Here is a 14,661-nt window from a genome sequence, read left to right as displayed (position 1 = left end):
TCATTGTGGTTTTGACTTGCATTTCTCTGATAATGAGTGATGTTAGCTCTGCACATTTTAAAGTCTCATATTGTACTTTACTTTTTCGGGTAAGGTACATTGATTTCCACAAAACTTCAAACCATGTTTTATCCTTATGTAGTAATCTAATATGCACCTCTTCAGGTCTGTTAATTTCTAAAACTGGCCTTTAAAATCATCAATAACCTCCACAACATAAAATCTCTGATTTGTTTGCATGTGTGGAGGTTCAAGCCTTGGAGTTGTTTGTTTGTTTGTTTTTAATCTATGCTTGGCTAAATCTTGCCATCCTCAAGATGTTTTGCTTTTGTGCTTGATTTGCAAATAGAGACTATCACCTCTTGATAGTGCAAAAAAAATAAATTTGAGAATTTCATTTTTGAAAACCTTTGAGCACACTGCTGTGTTCACTTTCAGAGAGGAAAACGCCTCTCCATATTTTATTTCTCTCTGGATGTTTTTATTGAAGAATTAGATGCAAATCACCACAGGGTGAAAATAAAGGGAGAGATGCTGCTGAATAGAAACACTGTCCATTTTTCTGAACAGAAGTGGTGCAGCTCAAAAAAAAAATCCTGGGCTGCCAACCCTGCTCTATCTATTCATGAGCTTTCTTGAAAGAAAGCCATGTATTCAACATTGTAAATTCATATTGGGCTCTTCCGTAAGGAGTCAGGATATATCAGGAAGAGGGTGGGGAGCAGGGAAGAGATGGAGACAGACAGACACATCTGTGGATTTCAGAGACACCAAAATGCTTAGAGTATTTGACTGTTTTTATTCTTAGAGCCTTTGGATTGTCTTCAGTGTAAAGTTTATTATTTATCTTAGATTCCAATTTCTCTCTTTTCCTACATGCTGTTATCACAGTTTCTTCTCTCATGATAAAAAGACACATAAATATACCATTCTTATTGAACAAACAGAAGTCCTGCCAATTAAAGTCCCTCTTCCAGTGTATTGTCCTCTTTTGTCTCATTAAAGAAGCATCTTCATGGTTGCTCTGAGGTAGTTGAAAAATAGAAGTGATATAATTGTTAACAGGTTCCAGTTTTATCTCTTGCTTCTCATTTACCTGAGGCTTATTTAAATGTAACTGTCAAATTGGAATTTTATGCACATGCAAATTGATGCTAAAGGACTTTCTCACTTTAGTGTGGTAATGAAGAATTTTGAATTCCCTTCCCCATAGGGATTAATTTGCCCATGCTTTTTAACAGACGGTGCTTTTTGCCAAGTAGCTGAAGCATCCGTGTGTAGAGCAGAGTTCACTAATAAGATGCACCAAATTTACACAGTGCCTTCTGGTGAGCGCAGGGAGCTTAAAACCATTATTTCATCTTATTTTCATAGTGATTCTTAAGATACAAAGCTGGGGCATGTGGGGCTGAAAAACAGATCTCTCTCTGCTTTCAAATAGGAGTGTTCTAGAACCTTCTATAGGAAAAGGCAATGGCACCCCACTCCAGTACTCTTGCCTGGAAAATCCCATGGATGGAGGAGCCTGATGGGCTGCAGTCCATGGGGTTGCTAAGAGTCAGACACGACTGAGCAACTTCATTTTCAATTTTCACTTTCATGCATTGGAGAAGGAAATGGCAACCCACTCCAGTGTTCTTGCCTGGAGAATCCCAGGGATGGCAGAGCCTGGTGGGCTGCCGTCTATGGGGTCGCACAGAGTCGGACACAACTGAAGCGACTTAGCAGCAGCAGCAGCAGAACCTTCTATAAATCTCCAAGGCATATATAGCTTCTCTACTCAGGATATTCTTGGATTTTTTTTTTGAGAAAACATTCTTTCTGGGCTTCCCTGGAGGTCCAGTGGTTAAGACTCCTTGCTTCCAATGCAGGGAGCACAGGTTCAATCCCTGGCTAGGTAACTAAGATCCCCACATGCCACACATCGCTGCCTAAATAAAGAAATAAAACAAAAAAATTTTCTAAAATTTGCTATCAGATTTTCCAGCTCCTCTCTAAGGTAAAACATTTTTTTTCTTAGAAAGCCGTTTACTTCAATTTTGTTTTTAAAAACAATACAGTTAAACATGTTCTATTGTCAAATGTTTGTCCAGTCTGTGTTAAATCGTCTTTCCTAAAAATAGAATTCCTCTCTCTCCTTTTTGTGAGTTAACTTATTAACTAGGTACCAGTCATGCCTGTCTAAAAAGAGGGATAATATATTTGTAGGGTCCAATTAAATCTTTCCTTCTAGGTCCAGGAGTAATTTGTTTCCAGTCTCATAATGTTACCTTTAATATTTCGAGTCTCTGAATTTTACTCTCAAGAATAGCTACAAGTCTTCTAAAAATGAAGAAGCAATTTATGTACAGTTGCTGCTAATATTTCTTTAGTGAATATTTTTCACACACGAGTGCATGCTGGCACTTGGATTACTTAAAATGTGGTTAGTGTCAAAAAGGCCAAGTGTTAAGTGAATAACCACTCATGTTAAGTAAATATTGCCATAAGTCAAATTGTAACAAGTACTCAACAAGAAATGCATAGGCTCTTTGATTCAGTGGAGTAACAGTAATGATTTTTATTAATATTTATGGAGTAGCTTCTGGGTAGAGAGCATTGTAAAATATGTGAAAAGGAATTGTGGCAGACTTTGGTGGTAAAAGAAACGAATCCACAGAACTGTGTGCCCAGAAATCCCTAAAAATGGAGCCTCAGTCTGTCCAAAGAAGCTGATGGGTGGATCAAGCAGATTTCTGCGGTTTTGCAGCAAGGACAGGAGAAGTCATACAGCTAGCACTGCTGTCTGACTCTCACTCTTTGCTTAAAGACTCAGCAGCTTAGGCAAAAATGGCACTGTGGGTGAAGAATGGCATGGCATCTGAAGTGGAATGTACTAGAGCCTGCCCTCTGTTTTTAGTACTTTTTCTCTTGCTAAGCTTAGACTTAGGATGGGAGATCCAGTCAAGGAGTGACCCCAAACCAGTTCTACGAGTGGGAAGAGATTGAAAAAGGTAGAAAAACCTAACTGTGGGTCCAGTTGACAGACAGAAGAATGTGAAGGTCTCATAAAATCTCCCAGCCTGCCTTCTCACACCTCCCGCCACCCTCCCATTGCACAACCCGCCCCCCACCCCCGCCCATGCATATTTTTCACATAGCAGCCATAATTGTCTTAACATGCTTAGATCGCATCACTTCCTTCTAACTTTCTGCTGGTTTTCCCCTAAGCATAAAATCTTGATTCCTTTCTATGTTCTACAAGACCCTACAGGATCTGGCCTCTGATTGGTTCTCAGACATGATATGTTTTTCTAGTTTTCCCTCCATTCACTACACTTCTGCTCATTTCATCACTTTCTTCCATTTAGAAAGCCGTTGACACAAATCTATCCATGGCATCTCCATTCTGTTCATTATGGCTTTAATTCAGATATCACTCTGGCTAAAAAGCAGTACCTCCAACCCATCCCCATCCCAGTCACCTCTACCATTTTATTCTCTTATGTCTTCTCTTTATTCTCTATTACTTATTAGTATGTGAAACTAATGTAAGTATTTGTAGTACTTACTTGTTTGTTTACTTGTGACCTCCTACCAAAATAAAAATATCTTAAAAGCAGGGTCTTTGTTGTTTTTGATTCCTGGGACCAAATCGACTTTCTGTACTTTTATTTTTAAGCCCTGGATTGGTGCTTTTTCTTTTCTTTCTTCTTTTTTTTTTTTTGAAGTTTTTATTTTGTATTGGGGGTATAGCTGATTAACAATGATGTGATAGTTTCAGTGAACAGGGAAGGGACTCAGCCATACGTATTCATGTGTCCATTCTCCCCCCAAGTCCCCTCCCATCCAGGCTGCCACATAACATTGAGCAGAGTTTCCTGTGCTATACAGTAGGTCTTTGTTGGTTATCCATTTTATTAATAAGTATATAGCAGTGTGTACATTTTTCTTGACTGACTGAAGTGACTTCAGTGTCCCAACAGAAAAGATCCGTATTATACAAAACAGTATTACTCCATGTGCTTCATAAGATTCTAAGAGACAGAGTACATTTTTTTTCTGTCTGAGAGAAGCAAGGTCTCCTCATTTCTGGTGTTGAATCTCCAGCTCACCAAGCCTGGTGTGTATCCTAAAGACCATATCAGTCCTTTTAGATTAATGATTTGGAAGCAATAAATGAAAGAACTTCATCTGGCCTTCAGCTTCATCTCATTACAGATAATTGTAAGATACTTTTTCTCTTGGAGCTTTTTAGATACATGTCATCAAGAGCATCACAGTATGGCAATGTGGTGTTGTAAGACATGATAGTTAGAGATCCTGTGTAAACGTGTCCTCTTGTTGTAGACTCATTAAGTTATTCAACAGACATTTATTTGAGCACCTCTTTTGTTCCCGGTGGGCTTCCTGGATGGCCCTGGTGGTAAAGAAGCCACCTGCCAGTGCAGGAGACATAAGAGATGCAGGTTTGATCCCTTGGTTGGAAAGATCCCCTGGAGAAGGAAATAGCAATCCACTCCAGTTTTCTTGCCTGGAGAATCTCATGGACAGAGGAGCCTGGCAGGCTGTCATCCACAGGGTCGCAAAAAAAAGTCAGACACAACTGAAGCAACTTAGCATGGACTGTTCCAAGTGTTAGTGACGCTTCTTTGGAAACGAGCTTGCATCTCTGCCATCATGGAGCTTGCATTCCAGTTGGGGAGAAAGAAAATAAAGAAGGTATTATAACTACATAAAGTGTATAGTAGAGATATTAGAGAGCGTTAAGTACTAAGGAGAGAAAATAGAGAAAGGATGGGATGTAATATGTGGTGGGGGAGTGGGGCGGTGCGGGGAATGGGGAAGGTTTGCCATGTTAGACTGGATGGTCAAAGAAAGTGAAAGAAAGTAAAGTCACTCAGTCATGTCTGACTCTTTGCGACCCCATGGACTGTAGCCCACCAGGCTTCTCCATCCATGGAATTTTCCAGGCACGAGTACTGGAGTGGGTTGCCATTTCCTTCTCCAGGGGATCTTCCCGACCCAGGGATTGAGCTTGGGTCTCCCAAAGAAGGCCTCTCTAAGAAATGACCTTTGAGAAAATATCTGATACTGTTGAGGGAGCAAATCAAGTGGAAATCTGGGGAAAGACTCATTCACTTACAGGGGCTCACATGCAAAGGCCTTGAATTGGGAGCATCCCTAGCTTGTTGGAAGAATGTTGAGGAGACAAAGGTACAAAACAGAAAGAAAGAGAAAAGTAGGACAATTGTAAGGTGGGGGAAGGGTGGTGGTTGAAAGGATGATTTTGTAAGTCTATGGATTATAATAAAGATATGGTGAAGACTTTGCCTTTTCCACTGAGTGAAATTGAAAGCATTGGACAGCTTTGAACAAAGGCATGATGTGACCTGACTTACATTTTCAATGATTGCCTTTGCTGCTGGGTTGTTTCCCATGGACAAAAGTAGAAGGACCTGTTCGCATGCATGCATGTGCTCAGTTGTGTCCAACTCTTTGTAACCCCATGGACTGTAGCCCTCCAGGCTCCTCTGTCCATGGGATTCTCCAGGCAAGAATACTGGAGGGGATTACCATTTCCTAGTCCAGGGGATCTTCCTCATCCAGGGATTGAACCCACATCTCTTGAGTCTCCTGCATTGGCAGGGGGATTCTTTTACCCCTGAATGACCTGGGAAGCCCAGAGGACCTGTTAGGAGGTTATTGTAATAATACAGGCAAGAAATACTAATGGCTTGGTGCATGATGGTAGAATGGAGGTATTGGGTATTTGTAGGGTTCTGAATAGCAATGTATTTTGAAGATAATGCTGACTAAATTTGCTCATGAACTGAGACAGGATGTGAGACAAAGGATAACTCCAAAGTCTTTGGTTTGAACAACTGGAAGAGTTTAGACAACTTTATTGAGGAAAATTTGGAGCTTCAATGTGGACCTGATTGTTGCTAGATACCCATTAGGCATTCTTTGGGGTGATAGTGAATGGCAGTTATGGATATGAGCCTATAAAGCAATGGGGTGGGGAGATCTTGAATGGAAATAGAAATTTGAGAGTAATCAGTTCGTACATGCTATTTAAAGCCATAAGACTGAATGAGATTACCTACAAAGTGAGGGTAGTTGAAAAATGAACAGGTCCAGTGACTGAGCTCCAGAGCACACCAACTTCATATGGAAGTAGCAGTGGAAAATGAGGAAAAGTACTCAGGAAGGCAGGAAGAAAGCCAGAACAAGAGTAAGTCTCAAGCAAAGAAAGTGTTTGGATAAGTGTGAGTGATGGGTAAGTGTGAGTGATGAGCTGTGGCAAATGCGGATAGCAGTGAGGTTAACCGGGGCAATGTCATGGAGTGGAGAGGGTGAAATCTGACTGAAGTGTGCCTAGGAGAAAATGGGTAGTGTCAACTGAAGCAAAACACACAACCTAAAAGTTGCAAGTTAGATTTTATTCAAAGACCTTATTGAGGACGATAGCCTGGGAAGTAGCCTCTCAGCTATCTCTGAGAAATTGCTCCGGAGAGGTAAGGGAGAGCTGGGACATATAGGAGTTTTTGCTTAAGAAAAAAGCATGTAGTAGGACATCAGAAGATTACTGCTGAAACAGGGTGGGGCAATCTAGGGGTAGAGGAGTAAGAATTTACCTACAAACTATTAGGTATTAGGTAAAGAACAAGCTACAAAGATATATTGTACAACATAGGAAATAAAGCCAACTTTGTAATAACTATAAATGGAGTACAACCTTTCAAAATTGTCAACCACTGTATTGTACATCTGTAACATATAATACTGTACAGCAACTATACTTCAATGTAAAAAAGAGAGAAAAAACATTTATGGCTAATCACAAAGACATCACAAGTCAACGATTTTACTGCTTTTCTATATATGAGAAGAAGCAAGAGTCTGGGCATCTTCTTGAAATTATTATTTTGGTATATATCTCAACTATCTAGTGCCAATATTATGTTTTTCTCCACCCCAAATTCCTTGCCAGGTGGCTACAGTGGCTGATGGCTTCAGTGCAGGCAATATTCAGTGTTTACTGGCATCAGTTCAGTTCAGTTGCTCAGTCGTGTCCGACTCTTTGCAACCCCATGAACTGCAGCATGCCAGGCCCCCCTGTCTATCACCAACTCCTGGAGTCCACCCAAACCCATGTCCATTAAGCCGGTGATGCCATCCAACGATCTCATCTTCTGTCATCCCCTTCTCCTCCTGCCCTCAATCTTTCCCAGTATCAGGGTCTTTTCAAATGAGTCAGCTCTTTGCATCAGGTGGCCAAAGTATTGGAGTTTCAGCTTCAACATCAGTCCTTCCAATGAACACCCAGGACTCATCTCCTTTAGGATGGACTGGTTGGATCTTGCAGTCCAAGGGACTCTCAAGAGTCTTCTCCAACACCACAGTTCAAAAGCATCAATTCTTCGGCACTCAGCTTTCTTTATAGTCCAACTCTCACATCCATACATGACCGCAGGAAAAACCATAGCCTTGACTAGACAGACCTTTGTTGACAAAGTGATGTCTACCTGCTTTTTAATATGTTATCTAGGTTGGTCATAACTTTCCTTCCAAGGAGTAAGCGTCTTTTAATTTCATGACTGCAATCACCATCTGCAGTGATTTTGGAGCCCAGAAAAATAAAGTCAGCCACCGTTTCCCCTGTTTCCCCATCTATTTGCCATGAAGTGATGGGACCAGATGCCATGATCTTAGTTTTCTGAATGTTGAGCTTTAAGCCAACTTTTTCACTCTCCTCTTTCACTTTCATCAAGAGGCTTTTTAGTTCTTCTTCACTTTCTGCCACAAGGGTGGTGTCATCTGCATATCTGAGGTTATTGATATTTCTCACAGCAATCTGGATTCCATCTTGTGCTTCTTCCAGCCCAGGGTTTCTCATGATGTACTCTGCATAGAAGTTAAATAAGCAGGGTGACAATATACAGCCTTGACGTACTCCTTTTCCTATTTGGAACCAGTCTGTTGTTCCATGTCCAGTTCTAACTGTTGCTTCCTGACCTGCATACAGGTTTCTCAAGAGGCAGGTCAGGTGGTCTGGTATTCCCGTCTCTTTCAGAATTGTCCACAGTTTATTATGATTCACACAGTCAAAGGCTTTGGCATGGTCAGTAAAGCAGACATAGATGTTTTTCTGGAACTCTCTTGCTTTTTCCATGATCCAGAGAATGTTGGCAATTTGATCTCTGGTTCCTCTGCCTTTTCTAAACCCAGCTTGAACATCTGGAAGTTTGCGGTTCACGTATTGCTGAAGCCTGGCTTGGAGAATTTTGAGCATTACTTTACTAGCGTGTGAGATGAGTGCAGTTGTGTGGTAGTTTGAGCATTCTTTGGCATTAGCAGGCAGCAATTTTTTTTATCTGCAGTCGATACAGTGATTAGGTTATTCTTTCAAGTTTTCTTCCAATGAGAAGAGAGAACTGGAGTGAGAGTTGGAGAAAAGTTCAGGTGAAGGGAGAGTGCTTTGTGGTTGCAAGAATTTCATTTTTTCCACACCAATCTGAATACGCCAGCAGAGAAAATTCAGGAGAGGTGAGATTTTAAGGAGCATGTTTGAATAAAGAATGTCTACAAGATCAAGTACACAGTAGAGGAGCTCTCCTCAACTGGAAGCAAAGGCAATGCATTCATGGCACAGGAGAGAAGGGAAACACACAGATATGGGTACATAGGCAGGTACATAGGAGAAGGAAATGGCAACCCACTCCAGTATCTTGCCTGAAACATCTCATGGACAGAGGAAGCCTGGCAGGCTACAGTCCTTGGGGTTGCAAAGAGTCAGACATGACTTAGCTCCTGAACTTGCATGTAGCATTATGCTGGTGAAAAATTGTAGGAGTTCCCTTTTCTGCTCCAATTTTCTTCGTGAAATAGGAAGCCAGGCTACCATTTGGGAGTGAGGATGGAGAGGAGGTTCTGAAAGTTTGAGGAGAGAAGACAAAGAATGAATTTTGAGTCTAAAAGGGTGTGGCAATGAGTGGAAAAACAGGGAGATCTAGACTGACTGCTGGAGACACTAAAGCCCCCTCCCGGGAAAGTAGTGGGCATGGATTTAATGTGAGATACACACACGTGTGTGTGTGTGTGTGTGTGTGTGTGTGTGTGTGTGTGTGTTTGTGGGCACAGTGAGTATTTCTCTCTGATTACTTACAGCTACACCATTGCAGGCAGGAAGCAGGCAACAGAATGGGTTGACAGATAACATGCTAATAGTGTATCAGATCAGTAATATTCCTCTGTGCTTTTCTCATTTCTCAGGTGGTTAAATGGTTTTAATTGGGAGGGACTGAAAGCACGAAATCTTCCATCACCTTTACAAAGAGAGGTATGGTAGCTGATATTACTCTCTTGATTTTTTTCTAGCTGTTTTTGTAAACAGATTTTAAGTGTGTGATCATGTGTGCACACTCAAGTGTATGTATATAATAGATCTTAAAATTTTTGAGTTTTTAAATTTAAGTTAAAATGTCATTGTAGTTGTGATTCTATGCAAATATGATTCTATTGCCTGTTCAGTGGACCTTAGCTCAACTCTTAGGAATGCATTACATGTGAATCTAAGTAATGAAGGAGACCAGGTTGGATCCCTGGGTCAGGAAGATCTCCTGGAGAAAGGAATGGCTACTCACTCCAATATTCTTGCCTGGAGAATTCCATGAACAGAGGAGGCTGTTGGGCCATATAGTCCATGGAGTCAAAAAGAGTCAGACATGACTGAGTGACTAACACTTTCATTTCTAAGTCCCAAGGTCATCAGTGTTGGTCAGGCTGAAAGATGGTTCTAAAAATATAATATGAACCTATATGCAATTTAAAATCTTCCAGTAGCCATATTTAAAAGGGTTAAAAGAAATAGGTGAAATTAGTTTTAATTATTTTACTACATTAAGGATTATTATTTCCACATGTGAAAATGAAAGTGAAAATCTCTCAGTCGTGTCTGACTCTCTGTGACCCCATACAGTCCATGGAATTCTCCAGGCTAGAATACTGGAGTGGGTAGCCATTCCCATATCCAGGGGATCTTCCCAACCCAGGGATTGAACCCAGGTCTCCTGCATTGCGGACGAATCCTTTGTCAGCTGAGCCACCAGGGAAGCCCTTGGTAGCACCAGGGAAGCCCTTACATGTTACATTTCAAATTGTAACCAACACAAAATATTAATGAGATCTTTCTAAATTTTCAAAAATCTCAAGTGGATTTTCCACTTCTCATCACATCTTAATTCTGACTAGCTACATTTCCAGTGCTCAGTATCTGAGTGTTGCTTTTTGGACAGAAATAATTATTTTAAAAATAATTTTAAAATACAGAAATATTATATCATTCATTTTTCTCTCTGAATGCCTATCTCCATATTTCCGTTAGATGTTCCCTATAAAATTTTATCCTAATATAAAAGATTTTTATGCTGGAAAGCCTTCTATTGCTCATCCTTTAAAAACTTTAAATTTTAATTTTTTTTAATTTAAAATTTTTGTGAGAGTAAAGATTTTGTTGGCAGCACAGATATTTCTTCTGAATTCAGTTATAATTACATTTTTGTAAGATGCAGTATCAAACAACATAAATACATTATAAATTTTAAAGTAATTATTAAGCAAAATGCTTTGAAAAGAAATTATTTAATGTACTTGAGGATAAATATTATTTATTAATAAGTGGAACCAGATTCCACATCAGTTCTATTTCTCTTAAAAATTATTTTTATATATTGGGTTGGTCAAAAAGTTCGTTCAGGTTTTTCCATACCATCTTCCAGAAAAACCCAAATGAACTTTTTGGCCAGTCCGATAGATGAACGTGCTAAGAGTTGTGTTCACGTAAATAAGTAAATGAGAGTGGAGGGTTTTGTAATAAAATGTCACTTTGAACACCTGAGTAGTCTCCTTGTCTCTCCAAAACTCATTATGATGGATTCTAAATAGTATTTTCAATTATCTACCAGCTGATAATTCAATTAGATACTAATGAAAATTGAAGACTAAAAATTGGAAACCACTTGATTTACAGAGTAACTGAACACCAGAGTCATTTCATTCTTTCAACAAAGTCATTCAAAACAAACATTTTGAATTTTCCCATTGTTTGAACTTCTGGAGACTTTATATGGGTCAATTAGCCATATAAAATTTCGATTGATGAGAAATATACAAAGTGGAAGAAGGATTCTGACCCATTTTTAAAGAAAAAGTATTTCCTTTTAAAATGTTTTCCAGTTTGAAAAATAGATATCATTTTTTTTCACCTTTTCTTTCAGAAATAACTTCTCAGGCCAGGTAGCTCCTATCAAAGGTAATTCTGGAACCCAATCCATTTGTTCTAAAGGGGAGATCTCATGAGGTTGAGAGTGTGATTCAAAACTGATAACTGGTCATCTTTTCCTTACGCGTACCTTACAAGTGGCTGCAGTATAAAATCAGTGTTCAGATACAGGGAGCATTCCCATGTGTTCTAGCATGCTTTGTCAACATTATCCTCACCTTTGGTTTCATCTTTTCTCTACTAGCTCAGTGGACCCACAGATCACAGCTACTTTGACAAGTATCCTCCTGAAAGGGGGGTGCCTCCAGATGAGCTGTCAGGCTGGGACAAAGACTTCTGAGAGAAGGGAAGACGATCACTGCCTACAGAATCAAGAGGACTAGACGTCCTAGTAATCCAACACTGATCATTTCTCTTTGGAGTTTGACACTATCTTTTGGAAGACCATTAGAGAAACGAATCCCTGCCCATGATCTGGCGGGGGGGAGGGGGGGTGGGCGAGAGTGGGTGCAGAGGTGGTTTTGAATTATAACGTCTCATTTAGATGCTGTGAATTATTCATGTGTTCCATTGTTTGCTTTTCTCAAATGTTGAAGGCTGTCTTAGTCCCCTCTTCAAAGTCAGAACCATTTTTGTTAAAGGGACATTATCTTCTCTGCAATCTATTGCTCCGTCCTTATCATTCTTGTCTTGTTTAAGTCCTAGTAAGGTATAAAAAATGTCTTGTCCTTGAGCAACTAAGTCATTCAAATAGAAGGAAGAACAAGGGTTAATTTTGGAAAATTTCCCTTTCCCAACAATCTCACGTAAGCATCATGGCATCTTGAAATTGCGGTTTGCAGGAAACTTGTTAGTCAATAGAAATTCTTGATTTTTACCTGCATTCAACCTAGAAATAAATTAATATGCTTCTGAAAGTAGTCTGGGGAAAGGCAAATTTGAATATTAGTCCTTGGTACCACTTCCTAACATAAATGAGTTAATTCTTCCTTCCAGGTAATTATATTGTATTGGAGAACTTAGAAAAAATAAACAAAGCAAAAAATATTTTTTATTTTCCCGTGACCAGCTGTGGTACCTCAGAGACTTTGCAAAAGTCTTGTGAGAGGTGGTTGTAACGTGTGGTTAATTGAGGGGCCTTTGGAAAAGTTTTATCTTATATATTAAATATTTTCACAATCAACTTAGAAAATATGCAGAAACTAGATTGTGAAGGCTTTTACTTCCCCTTACCTGTGGAGGAGAAAAACTTCCAAAAGGTCAAAATGTTGACTCTTTGAGACTCTGAGATATTTTGGCCAGTTCTGTGACTGTTGCTATTAATAAACCAAGAGTATAGAATAAACACAGTTAATTTTTAATGAAAATCCCATTGGCAAATATTGATGCAAACCAAAATCACTGTTGCATTAATAATTTTTTAAAAAGATGTATGAGTCATGGGACTATTTATAATTTTAGATATGTAAGGCAGGCCAGCCGCTCGAGAAGTAATGCCCAGTAACAAGGACACCCGACATCAAGTCCCCTCCTGTCTCCTCTGTAGTCTTCCAAATGATGGGTAGATTTGTTTCAATAGTGTTGGATGCCAGTGCCTAAGAACTTTGCTAGTAGAATGTTTTTATGTGTCAATCATGATTATTCTCCCACCCTCCTTTCCAAATGGATAGGAAGCCGACTTTCTACCTTTCTGATCTAGCAGAGTAAAAATGACGTTTCTTCTGCATTAAAAAGTTCCATTAATGAAGCTTCTGCATTGTTCAAGCTCCTGGTTATATTTCCATATGCTGATGTTCTATAGGAAAAGCAACCTCTACCCACACTCCACCCATATTTTCAGCATTCAGAGAATCAGTTATCTGCTTTCTGAAGTGTTAAAACAGATGAGTGAGGCCTCACCCAAGAAGGTGCATCCTTAACAAATTATATTTCCACATTTAGAATCTTTTTGCTGAACCAAAGAATTTTTGTTTCCTGGAGTAGTATTTTTAAAGTTGTACATAGATGAAGCATTTTTAATAGGATCGACGTAACCCGCTTAATGAATTTCTAAGATTTTTTAAAGAGTTTTATTTGCATTTGGTTTGTAAGCACTGTATGTTTTTCCATGTATATATTTTTCAATTACCCACCTATAAATGTAGGAAATTTATGTATTAGGTTACTATTAGAACTGTACAGTTATACTAGCATTGGTATTCTCAAAGGTGATCAGTAGTTGTAATTCAAAAACAGCTTACAAATATACAAATAAAAACCAACTTAGAGTACTACAAGTTTACTTTGGCTATGACTGGCCATGCCATTATATAATCTCCACATGTGGTTTTATTGGGTTTCCTTTAGAGTGCTTTATAAAGATGAAGAAATGAGAGACCTAACCATAATATAAACCCAATTCTATTCTGTAGCTGGATGACCTTGGGAAAATGACTTCACTTTTTTGAGTACTAGCTTTCTCACCTGTAGAAAAAGGCACACTAAAATAATACCTACATTAGGGGCTTGTTTTGGGGAGTAAGTTGATAGAGAGTCCTTTACCAATTTCAACGAAATAATCAATGCTGCATAGATGGAAAGTACTGTTACTATCTGTTAGAATTAAAGGGGCCTTAATAACCATTTAGTCCTGAACTCTGTGTATCATTGGTATCTGTATGCCAACCATATCAATTAAATATAATGTCAATCTTTTCTTTTTGTTTTAAATCATGAAGTAAAGATAGTTAAGCTTTAGTGCATATGAAGAGTTAATCCTCACAAAAATGAAGTGCTTATTAAGAGCTCACTGCTCACCTAAGTTTCTAAATTCTAACTTTTTATAAATTAGATATGTAGGTATTCTTATAAAATATAGAAAATTATTCCCCTATATACATATCCTTCATATTCCTAATCATTAAATCATTCCTAATCTGTCTTTTCTGGGTACAAAGTTGATTTTTCATTCTTGAGCCTCTTCTCTGTGGTGTCAGCTTTTCACAATGGTAATTTCCTATTTTCTCTAAATATCAAAATGTCTGGGGTGAGGAGAATGTTGTGATGACAAGGAAAAGATTTGGAGTAAAATACTATGGGTTTGAATTCCTGCTCTTCCTAGATATGTGTGACCTTGAATAACAAACCACATATTTATTCATCTATAACTTAGAGGTGGTATATGTAAAGTTTTAGAATATTGGGCCAGAATATTATTTCTTGTAGGTCATTGATAATAACTGTTTGGAAATAAATATATACATATATATCTTTTGGTATAATAATAAACTCTTATTTTTTATTGCCAAGTATTATACTAGGAGTATTTACATCATTATTTCATTCACACAAGATTCTAAAATAATTATAAAAACACTGATTATTAACTGCCTTGAAAGCTAAATATTGGCCTCAAA

General features: G+C 38.7%; 1 protein-coding gene across 2 annotated transcripts in view; it reads left to right on the top strand.

Annotated features, from left to right (window-relative positions):
* PRKG2 (protein kinase cGMP-dependent 2) overlaps window positions 1-14,556 on the top strand; it is a 126,528-nt gene extending 111,972 nt beyond the window's left edge. For both annotated transcript variants that reach the window (XM_061420593.1, XM_061420594.1), the window contains 2 exons: window positions 9,259-9,325; window positions 11,511-14,556. In XM_061420593.1, coding sequence (XP_061276577.1) covers window positions 9,259-9,325; window positions 11,511-11,606 — 163 coding nt within the window. In that variant the 3' untranslated portion in view covers window positions 11,607-14,556. The remainder of the gene's footprint in view (window positions 1-9,258; window positions 9,326-11,510) is intronic.
* The last annotated feature ends 105 nt before the right edge of the window (window positions 14,557-14,661 follow it).

This window comes from Bos javanicus, chromosome 6 (assembly GCF_032452875.1).
Source record: "Bos javanicus breed banteng chromosome 6, ARS-OSU_banteng_1.0, whole genome shotgun sequence".
NCBI lineage: Eukaryota > Metazoa > Chordata > Mammalia > Artiodactyla > Bovidae > Bos > Bos javanicus.
This window is presented reverse-complemented; position numbering and strand designations above follow the sequence as displayed.